This window comes from Asterias rubens, chromosome 9 (assembly GCF_902459465.1).
Source record: "Asterias rubens chromosome 9, eAstRub1.3, whole genome shotgun sequence".
Lineage (NCBI taxonomy): Eukaryota > Metazoa > Echinodermata > Asteroidea > Forcipulatida > Asteriidae > Asterias > Asterias rubens.
The window spans coordinates 18762324-18785287 of NC_047070.1; the positions used below are offsets into that span (position 1 = coordinate 18762324).

The 22964-nt window shown below is 37.9% G+C and overlaps 1 protein-coding gene and 1 long non-coding RNA gene across 2 annotated transcripts; both read left to right on the plus strand.

Annotated features, from left to right (window-relative positions):
- The first annotated feature begins 7607 nt into the window (after positions 1 to 7607).
- Positions 7608 to 13736, plus strand: LOC117294267 (E3 ubiquitin-protein ligase TM129-like). The gene is made up of 5 exons (XM_033776629.1): positions 7608 to 7716; positions 8584 to 8821; positions 9524 to 9995; positions 11503 to 11665; positions 12298 to 13736. Exons 2-5 carry the CDS (start codon positions 8611 to 8613, stop codon positions 12544 to 12546), a joined length of 1095 nt encoding a protein of 364 aa, XP_033632520.1. The 5' UTR covers positions 7608 to 7716; positions 8584 to 8610; the 3' UTR covers positions 12547 to 13736.
- A 1415-nt stretch (positions 13737 to 15151) lies between these two features.
- On the plus strand, positions 15152 to 22758 carry LOC117295049. The gene is made up of 4 exons (XR_004519621.1): positions 15152 to 15273; positions 16459 to 16606; positions 19842 to 20009; positions 21622 to 22758. It is a non-coding gene; the product is annotated as an uncharacterized LOC117295049 (long non-coding RNA).
- The last annotated feature ends 206 nt before the right edge of the window (positions 22759 to 22964 follow it).

Here is a 22964-nt window from a genome sequence, read left to right on the forward strand (position 1 = left end):
CGGCCGAGATGATGGTTGACGTTGGTAAGGACTACCCCCCTCTGTTGATATATTCTGGTCGAAAAGACGACGTTGTGGCGATGATCCACTCAATTTGGTTAGGATGATGCGAGGTGTGTACTTATGCATTGAGTGAAGCACAATCTATATATAGACAAAATATTCAAAATGTTGGTTGCAGCCGATTACCCTTATGAAAACAAATCAATACAGCAAAAGTTTGTGGTAACACCATGTAATGATATTCTCTATTGAGTTAGGGTGGTTCTGGAAAAAAAACGTTTGTTTCAACTCGACGTTTCGATCAGTATGCTCTGTTCGTCTTCTGGAGAAAGCTGGACTCTGATTTTATATGTTATATATGCGGCTTAAAGTACTGTCGATGCAGGTTAGCTTACATGGTGATGCACGAAGGCGGGAGAGGGGGGGGGGGTAACTTGCGTTACCGGTGTTACCGGTGTAACATGGTGTTACCGCAAACATGTAAGATGAGCAAGTTCGGTGAGCGACTAGACTTGATCAGAGCCTAATACTGAGAACCAGACTAACTGTGACGTATGCTCTCGAATTGACCATAGTCGACCATGCTCAAAAGCATGTTCGATATAGGGTGCGTTCGTTTAGCTTCCCTGGGTCGACCCCGGTCTGTCCCGCTGCGTTCGAATAGCTTTGACGTCATTCCGGGGCTCACCCGGGTCAGTCCCAGTTCCCTGCTTGTGGAGTGGGTCACTATTGGGGGCAGGCCCCAGGTGCATGACGTCACTACGAGAACGGTGGGTGGTCGTTCGTTTAGCTCTAGTCAGGGGCTCACCCGAGTGAGCACCGCGGGGTAGACCCAGGGAAGCTAATCGAACGCACCCAGAGTCAATCTCCTTGGTTAGTCTAGTCAAGTCTACTCGAGTCTAGTCGCACCCAACCTTGCTCTATATCGTATTTCCATCATGCAAAGTTTCAAATCCTACTTATAAGAATATCAACATACTCATACACTGTCGGGACATTAATTTTTCGCTTACATTCGTTCTTCCAGTTTCTTTGTTGTTGGTGATCTTGAGTTTTGAGAATGATACTTTATCCTGCATCCAAAATGCACCCGGACTGGGTGAATCTGGGTGCTCGAAGGGTTCGTTGGGTGGCTCTGGGTCGGCCTTACCCACGGGCATCCATTTACCGTTGATGAACTTGTAGCGGTTTCGGTCGCTTGAATCCAGTTCCATCTGTACCCTGTACATGGCCGAAGGGTCCATGCCTCGAATTGTCGTCACAATGCATGGAAACATTCGTCTAATAAAAAGTAGAATAAAGTATCGTAAATATTAGTCGTACACTCTTAAAGGCAGTGGACACTATTGTTAATTGTCAAAGACTAGCCTTCACAGTTGGTGTATCTCAACATATGCATAAAATAACTAACCTGTGAAAATTTGAGCTCAATCGGTCATCAAAGTTGCGAGATAATAATGAAAGAAGAAAACACCCTTGTCACGCGAAGTTGTGTGCGTTTAGATGGTTGATTTCGAGACCTCAAGTTCTAAATCTGAGGTCTCGAAATCAAATTCGTGGAAAATTACTTCTTTCTCCAAAACTATGGCACTTCAGAGGGAGCTGTTTCTCACAATGTTTTATACCACCAACCTCGCCCCATTACTCGGCACCAAGAAAGGTTTTATGCTAATAATTATTTTTTAGTAATTACCAATAGTGTCCACTGCCTTTACAGGGAAGGTACACGTTTGGTAATCACTCAAAAGAAATTTAAACTTAAAAACTGACTTGTTAACAAGCATTTGAGAGCTGTTGATAGTATACAACATTGTGAGAAACAGCTCCCTCTAAAGTAGCATAGATATTGAGATAGAGGTTAATTCCTCACTTTTATTCCTATCTGAAAGCACACAAATTCGTCCTACAAGGGTGTTTTTTTCTTTCATCATTTTTTCACAACTCCGATGACCAATCGAGCTCAAATTTTCACAGGTTGGTTATTTTATGCATATATTGAGATACATCAAGTGAGAGCACTGGTCTTTGACAGTTACCAATAGTGTACATTCCCTTTGAAGCAATCGCACAACATCGGCAAACAGTTTTGTCTAAAGGCCCACTTCGTGTATCACAACTTATAATATATAAAATAACAAACCTGTGAACATTAAGGCTCAATCTGTCATCGGAGTTGGGAGAAAATAACGGGAAAAACCACCCTTGTTTCCACACGTTTCGCCGTGTCATGACAAGTGTTTAAAATAATATTTAAACTTTTTGAGAAAACATTAAAACAATTATCAATTCTCGATATCGAGAATAACGGATATATTATATCCGCTATTCTCGATATCGAGAATTGATAATTGTTTTAATTTTTCTCTAAAAGTAAAGCATTTCATGGAATAATATTTCAAGAGAAGTCTTTCATCATTACCTTCTGTAAACCCTGTAAGTTTTTTTGTAAATCTGTGAACTTGTAATTTGTGATATGTTCAGAAAGTGTCCAATGGCTTTAAAACTTCCGGGGGCCCAATTTCATAGCGCTGCTTAAGCAGCAATGGTTAAACAATTATTCTGCAAAGCAAAAATGAGCATGATACCAATCACGTTATTTTACATGAAACATGATGGTTTGGCTGGTAACCTTATTCTGGTAAGCAAAACTTTATTGTGCTTTATGCTTTTAAGCAGCTCATGAAATTGGGCATATGTCGGAATTGACTCGGTTCCCAGACCGGATAACAGTTTAACAATTCTAGCTAAACATAATATACCTTAAAAGTCGTCAATGGTCGTCGCTGATTACGTCATGGGATTTTTTTTCTCGAGTTTGCAAAAGAACCCATTTTGGTGTTATTTCTGCAAACATTAACAGTCGCACCTTTCACTTGCTAAGATGTTTGGGTTGTCGGTTATTATTAACACAAATATCTTTGTGAATATTTACAATGTGGCTTATATCTTTGAAAACTATTATCGCAAATCTTTGCAAAGATTTTGTTCGATGTGTGATATTCCATCACGACCACTATTCCACCGCCTGAATTAGTATACAAGCCGATGCTTTATTATTACTTAATTTATTACTATTATTGCATTATTTGTTCAAACTTAAAGGGTCTATGTAACTTTTGTAGGACAAAAAACACAATGTCCACAGATTTACACTTAACTTACACAGTTTGAAGATAATGACAGTAGAAAGCTTCCCTGAAAATACTACGTGCTGAGGTGCTGTAGTTTTTGGGAAATGAGTAAAACAATGTCATGAAAATAATTTTCGTCTCATGAGACGAAAATTGTTTAAATCATTTACAAACGTATTTTCATGACATGTTTTTACTAATTTCTCAAAAACTACAGCACCTCAGTAATTAATATTTGAAGGGAAGCTTTCCAGCTTTCCTTCAAACCCTGTAAGTTTAAGGACATTTTGTAAGGACATTTTGAAAAAGTACCCAAATCCTTTAAGCAGGGAAAGTTGGACAAACTAAAAATGAAAAACACTTTATACAAAAAATAAAAATATGCATCGTCATCATTAGTTTGTGACTAGGGTGGGGGGGGGGGGGTATCCGACAACACGAGATATATTAAGTTTGCATCTCTAATTAACAAAGTATCTCAGTAGGCAAAATTAAATACCTTCCAATGCGGTTTACTATCATTTCAGTGCCACATTTGTTGAACAATCTCCAGAGAGCAGAATTCTCCAGATTAACGTGGATGCCATCTACGATCTTTAAAATGGGATGCTCCAAGTCCGCAAAACCCGAGCCGTGCAAAGTCTCCTCTTCCCCCGTCGCTCCTGCCTCATTTGCTGGTCCACCGTGTATTTTTAACACCGTACTTGACGTGGAGTAATCCTTTTGTTTTGTGGTGGAAAGCAGACCATCTTCCTTAAAATTTTCACCACCTTTCGGTGGCATCTGGAGATCAAAGATGCTCGTGTTGAACATCTTATTGCAGTTTGGAACATCCTCTTTCCTCCCCGAGAAGTTATGGTTCTCGGGAAATAACGTTCTCGGGAGAGGAAACCCAATTTTGTCATGAACGGAGAATTCCCTGAGAAGCGAAGTTGCCCGATGGACGAGTGGATCATGGGCTGCATCGTCGGTCTTGTCTCCATAAGAAACCGCTTCCTTGTCTGACTCCGAACGGCTGTAGATTTCGGCATTGCTGTTCTCGTCGTGATCGATCTCCATAGAATCTGTAAAGGTTAAAGACTCTATAGAAAAAGCTCTTGCATTTCGTGAAAGCTCCATACCTCAAACTCACAAAAACTTCTAAATTGTATGTTTGAAAAGGAAGACACACACACAGTCTCTCTTATACCAAGGCGTCTATGTCCTAATGCTTTGAAGAAGATGAGAGCTAGTTTATTTGATTCGTCTCATTAGTATGCATGACGCCTTGCCTGACACCACAAGTAATCACTGATTTGGTCGTAGAGTTCCTGTGTGGTTTCTTGTATAGTCCTTAATTACCGTATCGAGAGGGAAAACTTACTATCTGCAAGTAAAGAGTGAGTGTTCAGCTTAATTCAGGATTTGGACAAAACAAAAGGCTTGTTTTTTTTATCTCTATCTTACTATTTATAAAACTCAACGAACAATCGAAATCATATATAAATTTCTCTATGTTTTCAATAGTAGCCCCCCCCCCCCATACTGTCTCAACATTTAAAAACAAATTGTCGCAGACTGAAAAGTAAAAGAATTGTCCTTACAGACCGAAAAGAAATACAAAATTTGAAAGCGAAACGTGTTTCGTTTTTCGAAATAAATACTGTAGTTATTTTCGTTCCACCGACAAACTCAACTCGTTCCCTTGACACACTATGGTTTTTTTATGAATCCACGGCTTTAATTAGTGGATTCGGCTTCAGGCTCCGTTCTCTCGTCTGAAGCCCTGAGCACGTATACGCAAAAAACGCGCAAATGGTCAAAACAACCGCAGGGCCAAGCTAGCCTGAGCCGAATCTGAGGCCGAAGCCGCGATTTCGCAAAGGCTATACTATTCCTTCAAAGTTCTATTTCGTTCCCGCGAAATAAGGCCTAATATTTCGGTTCATCTGAATCTATCTTAGGCCGTGTCCGAATCGGCGACTTCGGCTACAGCTACGGCTAGATCGCGCGCGTCTGCCTATTCTTCAACACTGGTAGACGCGCTGATCTAGACGTAGCTGTAGACGAAGTCGTCGTTTCGGACACGGCCTTATATTCTCTCAATATCCATTGTTTATAGCAATAAGAGCAGCGGGCATACCAGCTGATTGGGAATGCCTGGCCAAAGATCGGTCTGCCTGGCGACAGCTTGTCGACAGAGGGCTGGGCATAAGATGCACCGGGCCCATAGCCAGGAGGAGCAACGTGCACGTAGGCACGCCAATGCTGTAAGACGACCTCTGCAGGCATCATCTGACAAGATGGCCTGACGATGACATGACGAAGATATAAATAATATTTTGGTCCCTATAAAAATGATTTTGTTCCATTGAAATAACTCGTGCCCCCATAGCCCCTTTCCCATTATTGTTAGTTTTCCACCTGGTCAATGCCAGAGAGACACTTTGCATAATTTTATGTTGCTTTTAAAGGTTTTTATTCTAGTTGTATTGAAACTTTGAATTTATTTCAGTCTTCTGGAGTCTGGACTCAAGATAAGGGTAAGGACCCTTTCCCCCTCAAGGGTACTTCTGACGTCAGTGTGTTTCTTGAGACGGTTTCATTTTTAATGAGCTTGAAATTGTAAGTGTTTCAGTTAACTTGTTTGGCTTCTCGTGGCTAAAAAAGATTCATCGTTTGGCGACGACACAAATTGTAAGGTTCGAAAGGTTTCCTTGTTATATTAAGATGGCAGTTAAAGGAACACGTTGCCTAGGATCGGTCGAGTTGGTCTTTGAAAAGCGCTTGTAACCGTTTGTTATAAAAATTCAATGGTTAGAAAGATGTTTTTAAAGTATAGAATACAATGATCCACACAAATTTTGCCTCGAAATTGCGTGGTTTTCCTTTTACTTTGCGAACTAACGCGTACGAAAGGGAGTCCAAAATTTGACTCCCATCAATGGCCGACCGTGTTAGTCGAAATTGTGCTTATTATTAAGCACTACGTTTTTTTATGAAAGTCGCCTGAAGACCACTTCAAGGTGTGGGCTACTGTCAACTATTTTCCAGAGGGCGTTGCCACCTACTCATATGGCTGAAACAGGGTTACCCCTTTTACAGTCCATACGGATGTATAGGCTTGGGTATTAATTAATTCCGAAGCCTGGCCGGTAGCAGAAAGCACTACCTCCCAAATGTTGCCAAAAACGATCACCCTAAACTTACACTTTTCAAAACTGTGACACAAATTAAAAACAAACAAACAAACAAACAAACGAACGAACAACCCAACAAACAAACACAGAAATTAATCATGATCAATAAAAGTTCTTTCAAAGTGATTCAAGGCAATCAATATAAAGGGTTGATGATGTGCCGAACAAAACAAATCATAATCAACCCCCCCCCCCCAATTACATTCTCAAACCCGACCCACTGGGGACCGACCACAGAACCAAACAAGTCTTTATTATACGCCCTTACTGCTGAGAAATTAATGAGTTACAATACACTTCAGGCATTAGAGGATCGTCCAATCAACACCTCTGTTCTTCACTGCCCTCGCTGAGTTGAAAACTCCGGTGTGAAAGTCACAGGAGAACCGGTCAGTGCATGAATTCTCAGCACCTTTATTTTTGTTGTGTAGCCTTTCTTTTTCCGGGCGAGGAGCGAAGTAGGCACATCGCTAGCAATCTCTCCCGCCCGTCATCGGGCTAATTATGAGGTAGGTCTCACAGATCATTTTCCCCCTCCGCACTCCCTCCTCGGCACAATGCTACCATGTTTTCTCTCAACTCGTTGTAAGAATTCCCAATTAAAAACACAACATGCTCCATTGCGAAGCCATAAAACAAACCAATGTAGAACAGCCTCGAATAAAGGCTGCGTTTTGTAACCCAGGCTTTCATGACAGTGACACTAGGCACATAGCAACTTAAGATGGTCTTTTTGGCGTAGTGAAGAATTTTTTGTTTTAGTTCACCCACACCCGTTCACACGCCATCCCTATCACTACCAAATCATTGCTATCTACTGCATTAAGTACTAATTCATCCGAAGATAGTTATTCGAAGGAACCAGGAAAACAGTACGTTTGTCGACGAAATTTAGTTCTCTTATGTTATCCTATTGCTTCTTTAGTACTATATTTTTATCGCAGCGTGAGGACTTCCTGACCAGGGCAATCAATAACCCAAACATCTCGTCTTTCGTAACCCCTTATCTTTTTGTCTCTCTCTGTATCTCTCGTTTGTCAATAAGACACATTATTGTCAACCCCTTCCCCTCCCCCTCCCCCCCCCCCCCCAACTTAACTACAGGCCCGGAATTTCATCTTCGTGAAGACAAGCCTTCATGCATTTCCATTTCCATGAAAAGAGAAATGGGAAATACAGGGAAAGGGGGGAACTCAAGACGTCAGATGGACGATCAGAATTAATTCGATCCGATTTGGTTTGCAAGTGTGTCACAAGAGGGCGCTACATATTTTTGTTCTGATCATGCACACGTCGTCCGTACACAACATACAAACAACTTGATGCAAAAAGGTGTGTTTATCCTACTTCTGACGTGGTTGTTGCGAACATCATTGTTATATTTCAACGATATTGAAACTCAGGTAAGTTGAATAATTAACAAAAGACATAACTTGCTCACCACAAACATGTAGGTACAGTTAGTAGGGGACTGAAAATGCAAAAGTAACTAACTCAGTAACCGGCCACTCCCACGTACCTGCCCCTTGGCCCAGCTTTCACAGCGCTGCTTAGCAGCCGATTTTGTACTTACTGTGCAATTTTCATTTCATAATGGCACTGCTAACCATAACCATGAGCGGAAAAGTTTCCGTATGGCGTCACCACTTTTCTTCATTCGATATGAAATAATCTAATTTACCTCATTCCTTCAATGTCAGTTATCCCCGCAGGAAAATAAATTACGTCACAAATGCAAATCCATGATAAACAGTAAACACGCAATATGGCCGCCCAATAATTCTGCTAACCTGTGAAATACACTTGCACCTTAGAAAGATTTTCTGCTACACTCTACAGTAGCCCAAGCCCGAAAATTTGCTTATCGTTAAGAAGCGGTGGGCCAAAACCCAACCTTCACTTCAGCTCCCCCAAGTTATTTTCATCCCTTACTGTTTTCTTTATGTTACCCCAAAAGCTTGCAAAACAAACCCACCCTATTTAGACCTGGGCCCAGTTTCATAGAGCTGCTAAGCCCAACAATTTGCTTAGCCTGAAATTTCTTCCTTGATAAAAACAGGATTACCAACCAAATTTCCATTTGTTGCATAGTGCTTGTTACTGGTACTCAGCTGTTGTTTGCTTATCCTAAAAATCACGTGGAAATTTGGTTGGTAATCCTATTTTTATCAAGGAAGAAATTTCATGCTAAGCAAATTTTTATGCTAAGCAGCTCTATGAAATTGGGCCCTGCCTCTAACCTTTCATCCAACCTCTTTGTTCTCTTACAGTGCTCTGTGTAGAAGCCTTGTCTCAAGATGGTCCAGATGTCGTCCGAGTTTATCTACAGTCTAATCTATATCCTGATATGTGTGTGTGTTGTCATTCCACCAACCGAAGTCCGCTCAGCGGGACTCACAATATACAATCTTCTATCTGTTTGGCTTGGGAGCGAGGAGATGAGTTTTATCCAATACCACATCAAGAAAACAACATTGACGGCCATAGTGCACTCTGTTCTACCTCTTGGTAAGGATAGGATCTAGACTCAAACAGTTTGTCCGCAGAAATTTAGCAAAATTGTTGGCATGTTGTGGTCATGTGGCTTAGTGCATGGGACTCAAGTTGAGGTGGCTGAATCAGCAGGGTGTGGGTTCGAATCTTGATCAGAGCACTCGTGTCATGTGTGTCCTTGAGCGAGACCTTCACTACAATTGCTTTTCTAGACCCAGGTGTATACAGATGGTACCTGAGATGGCTGAGACAGTATTGTGTTTGATTATCCAGCACTAAGTTAGACAGCTTGGGGTCGTATGCTCCCAATGAGGGAGTTGATAAAGTTAGAAGAATGATCTAAAAGTATTGTATATCAGACTCAATTTCTAGTGGCTGAATCAGCAGGGTGTTGGTTCCAATCCCGGTCGTAACACTTGTGTCCTTGAGCAAGAGACTTGACTGTAATTGTTTCTCACAGGGATAAATGTGTACATGTGAGGGCAGAGATGGTTCTAGTGATTGATTTAGCTTAATGCGCTACATAATTTCCCAAGTGAGCTGAGATGGTTTAAAGAATTTATAGCCAGCTCAGGACAACAAGGTCATTAACAGTTTGGGTGGATTTCATCAAATTGCTTTAGGCCTTTATTGCATTTGTTAGCCTTGTTTGGGGCAAACTTGCATAAAATGAAAACAAAAATGAAAAAATGACCATTCCTGTGCTTTGTATTTCAGCTTACTACATCGGCCTCAGTATTGCCGCACCAAATCAGCAATGGTTCCAATTTGACGAGCTCAGCATCTGGATTCTGCTCTACCTCGGGGTCTCCACCACAGTCTTTCTCTCAACATTAACGCTCTGCTACTGGTGGTCCAAGAACAACTGGGGTAACCACCCCATCGCCAAGGCACTGCACCACCAAGGAAACAACCGAGCCTGGACGGATGTTGCCGCCAGGATCAACATGGAGTTCCGACGGGTCGATAAGTTCGCCACTGGACCGCCGGACGTGAGAGTGATTGTAACGGACTCGTGGGTGATGAAGACGTGGGCATATGGTGTGAACGTCGCTCATCAGGCTGATTGTCATTTGAATTTATTGCGGACCGAGGAGCATGCTTTGTCACCTGAGAGTAGAGCCGGCGTGCAGTACCTTGCCATTCAAGTCATTAGCGCTAATCAGTACATCAAGCCATTTGAAATAAGGTGAGTATTTGGAATAAAGGAACACGTTGCCTTGGATCAGTCGAGTTGGTCTTTGAAAAGCGTTTGTAACCGTTTGTTATAAAATGTATATGATTAGAAAGATATTTTAAAAGTAGAATAAAATGATCCACACAGGTTTTACTCGAAATTGCGTGGTTTTCCTTTTACCTCGACAACTAACACTTTTTGACTCCCATAAGTGGCCGACCGTGTTAGTTTGCCAAGTAAAAGGAAAACCATGCAAATGCAAGGCAAGCTTGTGTGGATCATTGTAGTCTACGTTTAAATCATCTTTCTAACCAATGCATTTGATAACAAACGGTTACAAACGCTTTTCTAAGACCAACCCGACGTTTCCAAGGCAACGTGTTCCTTTAACCCTAAACCTCGAGCCGGGAGTTACATGAACATGCAGGCCACGGAGCCCATGGCGTCCGTTGCCCCTGGTCTTGGCCTTGGTGCCCCTTTAAAAGTTTCCCATTGACTTAAAAGATTTTCCAATGGAAGTGCCCTATCCAAAATGAAAATGGCCTTGCCCTTTCAAAGATGAAATGCCAGGCTTGAAACCTTACAATTGGCAGTTTGGTTTCGCCCAAGCCTTCACACAAAATAGCACTCAAGCCTGACCACACAGATTTTTTTAATTTTTTTTTATTAGGGGGGGGGGGCAGCGATATCCACAAGACCCTTGGGCTTGTAGCTTGAACTTTTTACTAGGACAGAATTTGTTTTGCATGACTAGATTTGAAATAAGAAAAAACAAAAGTCATCTTTGCTCCAGTCAAGTCAAGACACAATTTAAATCTCAAGCCATCTTTGCTAAAAAATAGTCACAAGTTGCAAGTCATTTTTGCTCAAGTCCAGTCACAAAATCGGCGCCATGGTTTGTTTACCGTTTTGCCGAAGAAGGGGAAACCAGTGCGAAAGGGGTAACCCTGTTTCAGCCCTAGGAGTAGGTGGCAATGGCCTCTGGAAAAAATAATTGTAGCCCAGACCTTGAAGTGGCCTTCAGGCCTTGTGTGTTAGGTGACTTGCATAAAATCACTTCAATGTAATGTGGTAAACAAAACTATGGCATCTCCTTTTCAGGACTGATAATGAAATTTGTCCTTTCGACTGACAAAAAAAATATTCCCTCTTGAAATGAAGAGACCAGTTAATTCTTGAAATCCAATGATAACATGTTTCAACTTTCCCTCTGAAAAAGTAAGATGATCCAAAACTCGCCTATACACATTTTTTTCTGAATGATGTCGTCAGATGTTTTTAATCTTGAGAAAGTTTGCTGGGAGGGTACATCAAATTCAATAGCAAATATCATTTTAACGTCAGGGGGACTCTATCGGTTGGAAACTGAGTACATCGCAAAAATTTATTTGACATTTCCCTTCCTCTTTAAAAGTACTTTGGGCAAAGTTTTTCTCCAAATTCCTGTCAAAGATCATTGATCTTCTTTAGACAGAATAATCAACTGTAAAAAAAAAACTCTTTTCTTTATCTCCTTCAGACTGTTTTCTTCAGACTACAAAGATCTACGAGATAAGCTCACGGTCCCCGTTGTCAACGCTCGCAACGTCGTCATTCAACAGACTCTGACAGATCGCTTCCTTGATGCATTCAGTCACCAGGTGCAGACTAACCCACCATTTGTCCCCCAACTTGGGTCACCGGTGAGTCCAGAATCAATTAAAAATAAGCAGTTTCTAAAACCAAGCTGACAAACTTCAAACCGTCATTTGACAATAATATCAATATCGTAGTCTTATATAGCGCACATATCTACCAAACAAGGTACTCAAGGCGCTGAGTATAAACAAACTTTCAGAAAGATAGGTTATTGCAGTGAATTTTGAGACCCAATTAGTTAGCATCTTATAAGGGTTTACAAGGTGCTACGGCGCATTAAGCAGCCACACCGGGGCGAACCCCTTCTCTTTTTGATAAGTGCACTGGGTTCTTTTACATGCGTTACACCACACATGGGACCAACGGCTTTACGTCCCATCGGAAGGACCTGTTAAAGAACCACATACTACACTCAAATGGGAGGGGGTAAACAGGTAGTGTATGTTATTGATAGAAACGCAAAAAAGGGTCTACAACTGTCGCCCCCTGTCGTGTTGCAGCGTTAGTGCTTTCAACCTTCTGTGCTTGGACAAAAGTGCTCAATGTGCCTGGTTGAGGGTCGTTAGCCTTACGACTCTTGCATGACAAGTTATTGTGAATTGCCATCGCAGAAAAAAACAATATGGCTTCTATTGCTTATTTAATGATGACGATTGCAATATTTTTGCTGACACAGGCACCGGAGAACTGCATTGGCTGCTTGCTTTCGCCAGCAAACATCAAACTCGTCAAATTCTGCGAAGAGTCACAGCGTGGGGACTGCGTGCAGTGTTTCTGCAGACCCATGTGGTGTATGGACTGCATGTGCAAGTGGTTTGCCAGCCGCCAGGACCAGGGGCGTCCAGAGTCCTGGCTAGGGAGCAGAGCGCCCTGTCCAACGTGTCGCTCTAAATTCTGTATGTTGGACGTCTGTTTAATTCCCTGATGGTATAAACTTTTATATGTTGTATTTCTGTTGAAAGTGGTGAAAGGTCGACAACTCTGTTATGTAAGCAGGTTTGAGGCTAGTCGAGCTTTAACTAAGATGGAACGTGCATTGTTACTTACATGTTATGTTTGGGAGGTAGTGCTTTCTGCTCTACTGACAGGCTTCTGATGGATGATACCCACCCCTATGTCCTTATGGACTGTAAAGGGGGTAACCCTGTTTCAGCCCCAGGCGGAGAAGGTGGCAACGGCCCCTGGAAAAATAAATTGTAGCCCACAACTTGAAGTGACCCTCAGGCCTTGTAAATCTGGTGACTTGCATACAGAACATTTAAAAGCAGCCATATTATAAGGTGGTGCCTGATGAGCCTCCAACTTAACAAAGTTGTCAACCTTCTTTACAAGGGGTTACATTTTATTCTTGAATACAGGTTGATTTTTGCCACAGAATAAGCTTAAATTTTATTAATGTAAAAACTGCATCGGCATGAAGAATATTGTTTGTTTGTTTTTGGAGTACATAATGAGGTGGCTTTCGAACCCACTACACCATGCCTACAATCCCGGCCATTGTTGGGCCCCCCTGCCCCCTTTCAATGTTGGTTCTGATAGCACGGTCTTCTGCGTTACAGTCAACATTGAGCAGGGGGGGGGGCGGGGGAGAGAATGTTTCTTGTCAGGGGGAAGTGGACATGGAGTGGTTTTAGGTAACGTTGGGAATGGCTGGCCCAAGCATTTCGGCCGCGATTGTAGAGTGTTTAGGCCATTTTCATAATTATATCAAAGAGCACTTCCATTGGAAAGTATAAAGTAAGGTCAAGATACCTAATTTTAAGTATACCTAATTTTTAAGATACATAGGGATTTACACGCTTGAATTCTTAAATTAAGTGACCTTTGACATGTACATGAGCAGTAGGAGACTTTGGAACACTAGGTGGCAGCAGTCTAACCAGGTAAATATCCATTGTTCACATAGTTCGGAGCATGCGCACATTACTGAGATTAATGGATTTTACCTGGTGAGTCTGCTGCCACCAAGTGTCCCAAAAGTCTCCCATTCAAGTCACATGTGTACCTTGACAATGAGGTGTATTTTCTACAGAAGAGGTTGATTTTAAATAAAAGCACTGGACACCTGCGATAACCTTTGGTAACTGTAAAACAGACCAGTATTCTCACTTGCTTTATCCCAACATATGCATAAAATAACAAATCTGTGAAAATTTAAGCTCAATTGTTCATCCAAGTTGCAAGGGAATAATGAAAGAAAAACCACCCTAGTTGCACAAGTTGGTGTGCCTGCAGTTGCCTAATAAAAGGCTTCAAGCCTGGAGTCTTTTAGTTGTTGAGTGAGAAAAGTACCTCTTTCTTAAAAACTATGTTACTTCAGAGGGAGCAGTTTCTCACAATGTTTGTACTATTAATAACTCCCCATTACTTGTTACCAAGTAGTTTTTTATTCTAACAACTATTTTGAGTAATTACCAATAGTGTCCAGTAGCCTTTAAAGACCCTGGACACTATTGGTAATTCTCACTTGGTGTATCTCAACATATGCATAAAATAACAAAACCTGTGAAAATTTGAGCTCAATTGGGAGTTGCGAGATAATAATGAAAGAAAAACACCCTTGTCACACGAAGTTGTTTGCTTTCAGATGCTTGATTTCGAGACCTCAAATTCTAAACTTGAGGTCTCGAAATCAAATTCATGGAAAATTACTTCATTAGGAAACCACTCCACTTCAGAGGGAGCCGTTTCTCACAATGTTTTGTACTACCAACCTCTCCCCATTACTCTGTACAAAGTAAGGTTTAATGCTAACAATTATTTTGAGTAATTACCAATAGTGTCCAGTGCCTTTTAATAGTGATTTATTCAGGCCTGTATCCATGCCCCCTGGTCATTGCCTTGGTGCCCTTAAAATGTTCCAGTAGAAATTTACAATTTCCTCATAGGGTGCCCTTTACCATGGACAAAATGCCTTGATGCCCTTGCCCTTTCAATAATTGATTCTTAGAGTAACCAGGGCAGTACTTGCCTTCTGTATAGTCACCAATGTAAATATATTGTTTAATATTGATATAGAAGATGAATAAATAGAGCATGGACTCTTTACAGCATTGGAACTTTATGTTTGGACAGTATTTCTTGCCTATCACTTGTTTTTCAGACTTATGAGTTTTGCCAGTTTCATACATATTATGAACTGTCTTTATTAACATTTCTTTTTTAAGTAGTGTTTATTTAATAAACACAATGCTGAGGCCCTTTTCGACACCACGGCTTTGGCTCTGGATTAGGCTTGACGCGTTCTCTCGTCTGAATCCCTTAGCGCGTTACGTTTCCAGGGCGCGTTTCCGCTAAAACAACCGGCGGCGCCAAGCTAGGCCTAAATGGCCTAAACCGAATCCAAAGCCGAAGCCGTGGTTTCGAATGTAAACAATGTAAACAGCGCCCTCATTTGAGGAGTAACAGGTTTAGTATGGTCCCTAAACTATAGAAAGTAGCACGAAATAGCAACCGAAGGGGAACCAGACTGCTGGTTGGATTATTTACATCCGCAACGAAAAATGCTTGTTGTTATGTGATTGGGAAGATATTTAGCTGTCTGTCGTCTGCGGAATGCGAATAAATGTCACCATCGGAACTGACATCAAATCACAGTGATGAGGCAGCCAGAAAATGAGTGCAACTTTCAGGCAGACAACAGTCATTTTGAGTAAGTTTTCAAGTCATTTTGAGTAAGTTTTTTTTAAAGCAAAACAAACATGCGTGCAAATAGAAGACAGTCTGTCAAAATATAATGTCAACATCGGCTACGGTGTGGTCAGTTCCGATTGCATAACAATAACAAGTAACATGATTGAATATGAATGATTGTAATTGATGTGTTTTTCACTTCAGTTCCCGTACTTAAATTTGAGTATATTGTACATTTACCATGGCATTTACACAGAACCACACTATTTGAGTATTGTAATTAAGTCATTTAGTACTGTGTTGTGTTGATTGTTTTCACTCTGTCAGTGCATAATAAATAGACTATGCAAGTGTGACGGTATGGTAGGGGTAGTGCAGGGCTGATTTTGTACCCCGAAGATTGTACAAGGTAGACAGTAAAAGCTTGGCATGACATTGTTGACCATTTATAGTTTTATATTTCTATTTCTAAACCAAACTATAACATCTGGTTCTGTGAGATGTTTAAATTTGATGACTTCCTCAACAATTTTGAGATCATCAAAAGTTGGGACAAAACACAGTAAACAGAGAGTTAATCTTTGGTCATTGTACATTATACGTACACAGTGATGAAGTTAATTCAATGTAATGAATCTTTCATTATCATTTATGTTTTTAAAGGCTGCACTAAAGTCGAGGGTCTTGGGATATGTTCTTGTCTTAATCTTGCTTAAATCTTCTTTTTTTTTCACTTTTTAAATATTTTTCTTGTTGGTGTACCTACATCATTTGGATCTTTGAATTATCCATCTAAATACCTTCTTTTTTATATCCTTAACTTGGCTTTTTGGTCAAGCCATATTTGCAATTTTAAACAAATGAATAATAATGACTTTTCTTCCCTTACTTTTTGCTTATCTTGTATTTTTAATGAATTCACTTTTTAAATACTTTTTATACCCACATGTTTGGATTAATATCTTGTAATTTGTATCATAAAATTGCCTCCAAATAACTTTTTAAAACTTTTGTTTCCTATTTTTGTATGTATACCGCAATATGGCTTTTTAGCTGAGCCCTGTTTGCCATTTTAATAGACAATTTATTAACAATAATAACTTTTCTCTTTTTTATCCCTTGCTTAAATTGTTTCAAATATTGTTCAATAATAATAACTTTTGTCCTTTTTTATCCCGTTATTTATAATGTTCTTGTATTTTAGGGAGTTGCTATGTAAGACCTTCAACAAGATGAAGGAGAGCATCTATGCACAGATCCATGCAGAGCTTATCTGACTAATGCTTCGGAGAGACTAAGACTGACAGAGTACAATGGACTCACCAAACCTGAACTTGTGGAAGATGGACCTGGTAAGCTTGAGATCATTTCTATATACCTCGAAGTGGAAATGACACAAAGGCCAAATAGGCCACCTGCTGCTAGAGGTGGCAAGCTTGTCCCCACAATGCTTAGTACACATTCAAGGGTATGATCATCAGTACCCTTGGGAACAAGGTAGTCACCCTCATTACAGTGCATTTTGAAATGGGTGGGATTTAATTAATTATGCGCACTCAGAGAACTCTCTGTCATGTGCAGTGGACACTTCAAATGTGTGTCAAGTAATGGACTTAGGTTTTTACCCCAACCCCCATAGGTACAAAGTAGACAGTAAAAGCTTGGGTCCATGTTAGTGCACAGCTCTGTATATGTGTTAAACATTTTTACATCTTGCTCTGTGAGATGTTCAAATTTATGACTTTAAACAATATGCTTGACATCATTAAATTTTGGGTGATAGTGTCACCCAAGCATGGTGCATGAAATAGGGTGATCTTAGGGATTTTATTGTACATGAATAATATGGTTGGAAAGTACTGCGTAAAACTTGAGTAAGTTGGTCAGTAAACCTGAAACACAAACATGTTTTTAAAAAAATTTAAGAGGGGGGGGGTAGGGTGTAAGTGTATAGGAAACATGGGTACCTCTATCAGTTTTAAGCCATACTGTGGGGAAAAAAAGGTCGCCCACCTAACCTATATATTTTTATTATATGTACCTGCAATTCTGCTTTTTGGTCGAGCCCCGTTACTTTGTAATTCTAATAGAACAATATCTCTCGCTTATAAATCTTGTTTTTGTTCTAAATATTTTTTTTAAATTAATGTTGTTGAAGGTGTACTTCATAATTTGTACATTTTTAAGATTTCCCCTTTGTTTTAAACCTCCTTCCCATTTAACTTTTAAAAATGTGAATGTTTTTTTTCTTATTGAATGTATCCGCAATTTTGCTTTTTGGTCGAGCCATATTTGCAATTCTAATATAGAACAATAATAATATCTTTTGTCTTTTTGTATCCCTGTTTTTGGATCTTCTTTTTTTTCCTTTTTTTGTTCAATTAATTTTTGTATTTATTATTTTTTTTAATATTTGTGTTGTAGTATTTGTACATCTTTTGAAATTCCTCTTAAAACTTTCCTTCCAACTAACTTTTTAAAATTTGAATGTTTTTACTATTAATTGTATGTGCATGTACAAATATCTGTAATTTGGGTTTTTTTTCTTTTAAAAGACCAAAATAAACAGTCTCCTTTGTTATCCATTTTTCTTCCCTTATTTTTTAAATAATTGTACTTTTTTCACCTACATGATTTGTATATCTTTGAAGTGTCCCTTCCAAATAATTGTTTAAAACTTGAATGTTTCTACTTTTTGTATATATTGCTGTTTGGCTTGTTGGCTAAACCCTGTTTGCCATTTTAATTGAAAATTTATTAATAATAATAATTTTTCTCTTTTTTATATTTTTTTTATCCCGTAATTAAATTGTTCTAAATATTGTTAAATTATTGTAACTTTTCACTTTTTTGTCCCTTTAATAATAATTTTTACTTTTCTCCTTTTTATCCCTTTTATCTGCAATGAATAATAATGATTTTTTCGATTCCTTTACTTTTTGCTTATCTTGTATTTTTAAATAAATTCACTTTTTAAATATTTTTTCACTTACATAATTTGTATATTTGGAATTTCCTTTGTCGAAGTTCCCTTCAAATAACTTGTTAAAATTTCAATGTTTCATTTATTTGTATATATACCGCAAAATGGCTTTTTAGCTGAGCCCTGTTTGCCATTTTAATAGACAAATAATTAATAATAATAACTTTTCTCTTTTTTTATTCGTTGCTTAAATTGTTCTAAAGGTTTTTTGTTTTTGTTTTTGTTGTTGTTGTTGGTGTACACATATTTTTTTTTCAATTTAAAATTCCTCTAAATATTTTCTCCAATTAACTGACTAAAATTGAAATGATTTTACTGTTGTGTGATAAATTTCTTTTTGAATGATTTACTATCTGCAATTTGGATTTTTGGTTGAGCCTTTTTTGCAGTTTTTACATGAATATTAATAATTATTCTCTTTTTTATCCTTTGTTTATCTTGCTTTGTTCTAAATATTTCCATTTTAGTTTTTTATATTTTCGTTATTGTTGGTGTACCTACATGTATTGTTTATCTCGTTTAATCTTTTTATTTCTTCCTTCTATATCAACAAAATTTGAATGCTTTAATATTTGTATATTCGCAATTCTGCTTTTGGGTTGACCATGTTGGCAATTTTAAAAGACCAATAATAAATAACTTTGCTTTCTTCCTTTATTTCTTGCTTTTCTCATATTTGTAAAAAAAATAATTTTTAATTTTTGTTTTGTTTACCTACATCATTTGTATATCTTTGAAAATTTCTGTTTTATTCCCTCCAAATAACTTTTTGAAATTTAAATGTTTCCATTTTTTTATGTTTACTGCAATTTGGCTTATTTGCTGAGCCCTGTTTGCCATTTTAATAGACAAATCTTTAATAATAATAATAATTTTTCCCTTTCTAATCCCTTGCTGAAATTGTTCTAAATATTGTTCAATAATAATATTAATAATTTTACTCCCTTTGTTATCCCTTTAATAATAACATTTTTGTTTATCCCCTTAATAATATTTTTTTTTACTTTTCTCCTTTTATATTACTTTTTTTCTACAATGATAATAATGACTTTTTTCTTTCATTACTTTTTTCTTATCTTGTATTTTTTTAAATAATATCACATTTTAATATTGTATCTACCCACATAATTTGGAAATCTTTGAAGTTTCCTCTTTGAAATTCCCTCCAAATAACTTTTTAAATGTTTTTTTGCTGTTTTTTTTTTTTGCTAAACCCTGTTTGCCATTTTATTAGACCAATTATGACTAATGATAACTTTTCCTCCCTCATTTCTTGTTTATGTTGTATTTTTAAATAATTACATTTTTACAATATTTTTGTTGTTGTAGATGGACCTGCATAATTTGTATATCTTTGAAATGTCCTCTTTAATATTTTAATATTCCTTCCAACTACCTTTTATAATTTTTGTTAGTGTTTTTGGAAACATGACTTTTTTTTTATTTGGCCCATTTTTGATAAAAGGAAGGGAAAGAAGTTCCCCACCTGTTTTTTTTACTTTGTAATGGGAAACATAACTTTAGATTTCTTTGGCCCAATTATTTGAACAAATAAAAGTTTTTCAACATGGATTAAAGTTTGTATAATTTTTTTGCCACTTCAGGGTTTACCACTGGACAGAGAAAATCTCCGCTAAGAAAACTCTTCAATGGTGGTTGCCAAGCAATCTGTGACACTGGGACCTCTTATTTGACCCGGCCAACATCAGGATGTGGAACAGATTCTAAGGTTGATCAGAGCTGCACCTCCTGTCGATATCATCAAAGTAAAGGTAAGTTCAATGGACACTTCCAGAACACTAGGTGGCTGCAGACAAGAAAGCTATAGAGCTCTAGAATTTACTGATAAGTTCATAATTATAAAACTTTGTGAGAAACGACTTCCTTTGAAGTAAAATGGTTTTTGAGAAAAAGGTATTTCTCAGTGAAATTTTGAATCTGAGAAAGACATAAGCCTTTCTCAGGCAACAAATTGGTGCAACAAGGATGTTTTTTTATATTTATTTTTTTACTTCTTACTTCTTGCAAATTCATGACTAATTGCGCAAAGATTTTCACAATTTGTTTATGTTATGCATATAATGCCAGGTTACAATAAATGAGAATACTGTTTTTTTTTTTTTTTTGCCCCAGCTGTTTTAAAATAAAATTGCCCACCTATTATGGAGAACAGGTTAATGGTTTTTTTTTTGTTGCAATATTGGAATTTGTTTGGCCCAAATGTGAGGAAAAAGAAACTATTTTGCCCATTCAACTAGCTTCCCATTACTCATCTTTTTATTTGGCAAAACTTTTAAATAAAATCACCCACATGAGTTCCTACCAATTTTTTTTTTTATGTATTGGGAAACTTAACTTTGTTTTTGTTCGGCAATAATTGTTGCCCTACTGTTCAACTGTTATTTTAATTTAGTGTAGTAGGAAACATTATTATTTTATCTTTTGGCTCAACAGAAAGAAAAAAAAATGGAAAAAAATAAATAAAGAGGCTCCCCTTTTTTAGCGAAGAAGTGAACGTTGCTATATTTTTGTTTGGCCCAAAATGAGTGAAAAACCTGTTGTCCACCCATAATCCACTTTCTTTGTTTGCCCAAAATTTAATAAATAAAAGAAGACAAAATGTATACAAATTATGCTGCCCACCTACAATCTTACCCATTTTCTTTATTTGCCGAAACTTGAAAAAAATAAAATTTGCCCACCTGTGTATTTACCTAAAATTTGGATTGAGTGTAATGGGAAACATAACTTTACTTTTGTTTGGCCCAACTAAAAGAAAAAGATGTTACCAACCTATATTAGGCCTACCCAAATTTAGTTAAAAATTAAACTTTTTTTAATTTTTTTGTTTGGTCCAACTGTGAACAAACTCTTCTTTTTGGGGTGTAATAAGAAACATGACTATTAACTACTTCTTTTGTCTTTTTAGAGAACTGTAAAAAAAGACTGTTCAAGTCATTTTTCAGTGTAAAGAAAAACATGCCACTACCTGTACCTTTAAACTGTGTATTTTTTGTCCCAAGAAACTGGTGATTTATATTTTTTTTTTTTTGGGGGGGGGGGTTTCTTATAATAAAAATAATATCAAAGTCTTATATAGCACACTTATCTACCAAACAGAGACTCAAGGGGCTGAGCATATACAATTTTTCAGAAAGATAGGTTGTTGCAGTGGTGGATTCTGAGCCCCAATTTTGTAGCACCTTATATTTCAGAAGATGCTACAGCGTAAAAGAAGCTATTAAATTAAGTTGGTGAAATTTGATCAATTTGTTGGAGTACCCATAGTGACTCTGAAAAGAGCTGGTTTGTCCTTTGACCCTCTTGTGTCAGCTTCTGGAGTCTTATTGATGTAAATGATCTTTTTCTCATCTTGCCTTTCAGGAAACCGAGATGTAAGAGACACTTGGCAAGGGTGGATTCATCAGAAAAGACATCTAAAACCCATGGGCGCTCTTTGGATCCTTGGTGACATCTTCATTGGTAATAACTACCCGGAGTTAACCAAGATGGGAGAGACACTTTGCAAGAGTGGATTCATCAGAATAGACACACCTATAAACCTCTTTGGATCCTCAGTGACATCTTCATTGGTAATAACTACTCCAAGTTTGATCAAGTGAAAGTAATAGTTTCCCATCTTATAAAAAAAAATTCAGTGTAATAGGAAACATCATTATATTTTCCATGGCACAACTGAAAACATTTAGGCATAACGTAAAATAGAGGCCCAATTTTCAGTGTAACAGTTCTTTGAAGTCTTATCATTTTTTTGGCCAAAAATGAGTGAAAACATGTTGCCCACCTATATAATCTTAACCATTTTCGTTATTTGCCCATTTGAAGCTGCAATAACCAAGAGAAGACAAAATGAGTACAAACATGTTGCCCACATACAATCTCACCCAATTTGCCAATTTGCTTATTGGGGGGGGCAAATTTTGCCCCCCCCCCCAAAAAAAAAAAAAACAACAACAACAGATTTTGATCATTTGTGAACTCACCTTTATTTTGTGCAATGGGAAACATAACTTTATTTTTGTTTAGCCTAACTAAAAGAAACAAAATGTTGCCCACCTTTTACCCAAATTCAGTGTAAAATTCAATATATAATTTTGTATGGACCAACTTTGAACAAACAGTATTTTTTGATGTTTTCAGAAACATGGCTAATGTTTTTTGAACAAACTGTATTTTTTGGTGTAATAAGAAACATGGCTGTTTTTTTACCTAAATTTGGGCAATAGGTGAGCAACATCTTTTTTCTCTCAGTTAGGCATAACAATTAAAATTAGAGGTAGTATACAGGATAGTGCAGGATAATGGTCATCTTAAAACAAAATTGAAAGCATACTGATTTTGGAAAAATTTATCTGAAAAAATGTCTGGGAAAAAATGGATCTTACATCAATGCTTGTTTTAGAAACCAAACTTTTTTTTTCTTCTCCTGTTTCACACATCAGAGTTTAACTTTTTGTCAGCTCTACTGAAGGCACTTGACACTATTGGTAATTACTCAAAATATTGCTAGCATAAAAACCTTACTTGGTAACAAGCAATGGGTAGCTGTTGATGGTATAAAACATTGTGAGAATTGGCTCCCTCTGAAGTAACATAGTTTCTTGGAAAGAGGTAATTTCTTACTAAAATTTGTTAATTGATTAAGAGACCTCAGCTGTGGTCTTGAATTCAAGTCATCTGAAAGCACAACTTGTGCGACAATGGTG

Excerpts from the sequence above, each read along its gene's own strand:
- LOC117294267 (XM_033776629.1), top strand. The coding sequence starts at position 8,611 with ATGGTCCAGATGTCGTCCGAGTTTATCTACAGTCTAATCTATATCCTG. Across the intron at positions 8,822-9,523 it reads GCACTCTGTTCTACCTCTTG|CTTACTACATCGGCCTCAGT; the intron begins GTAAGGATAGGA and ends TTTGTATTTCAG. Across the intron at positions 11,666-12,297 it reads TCCCCCAACTTGGGTCACCG|GCACCGGAGAACTGCATTGG; the intron begins GTGAGTCCAGAA and ends TTGCTGACACAG.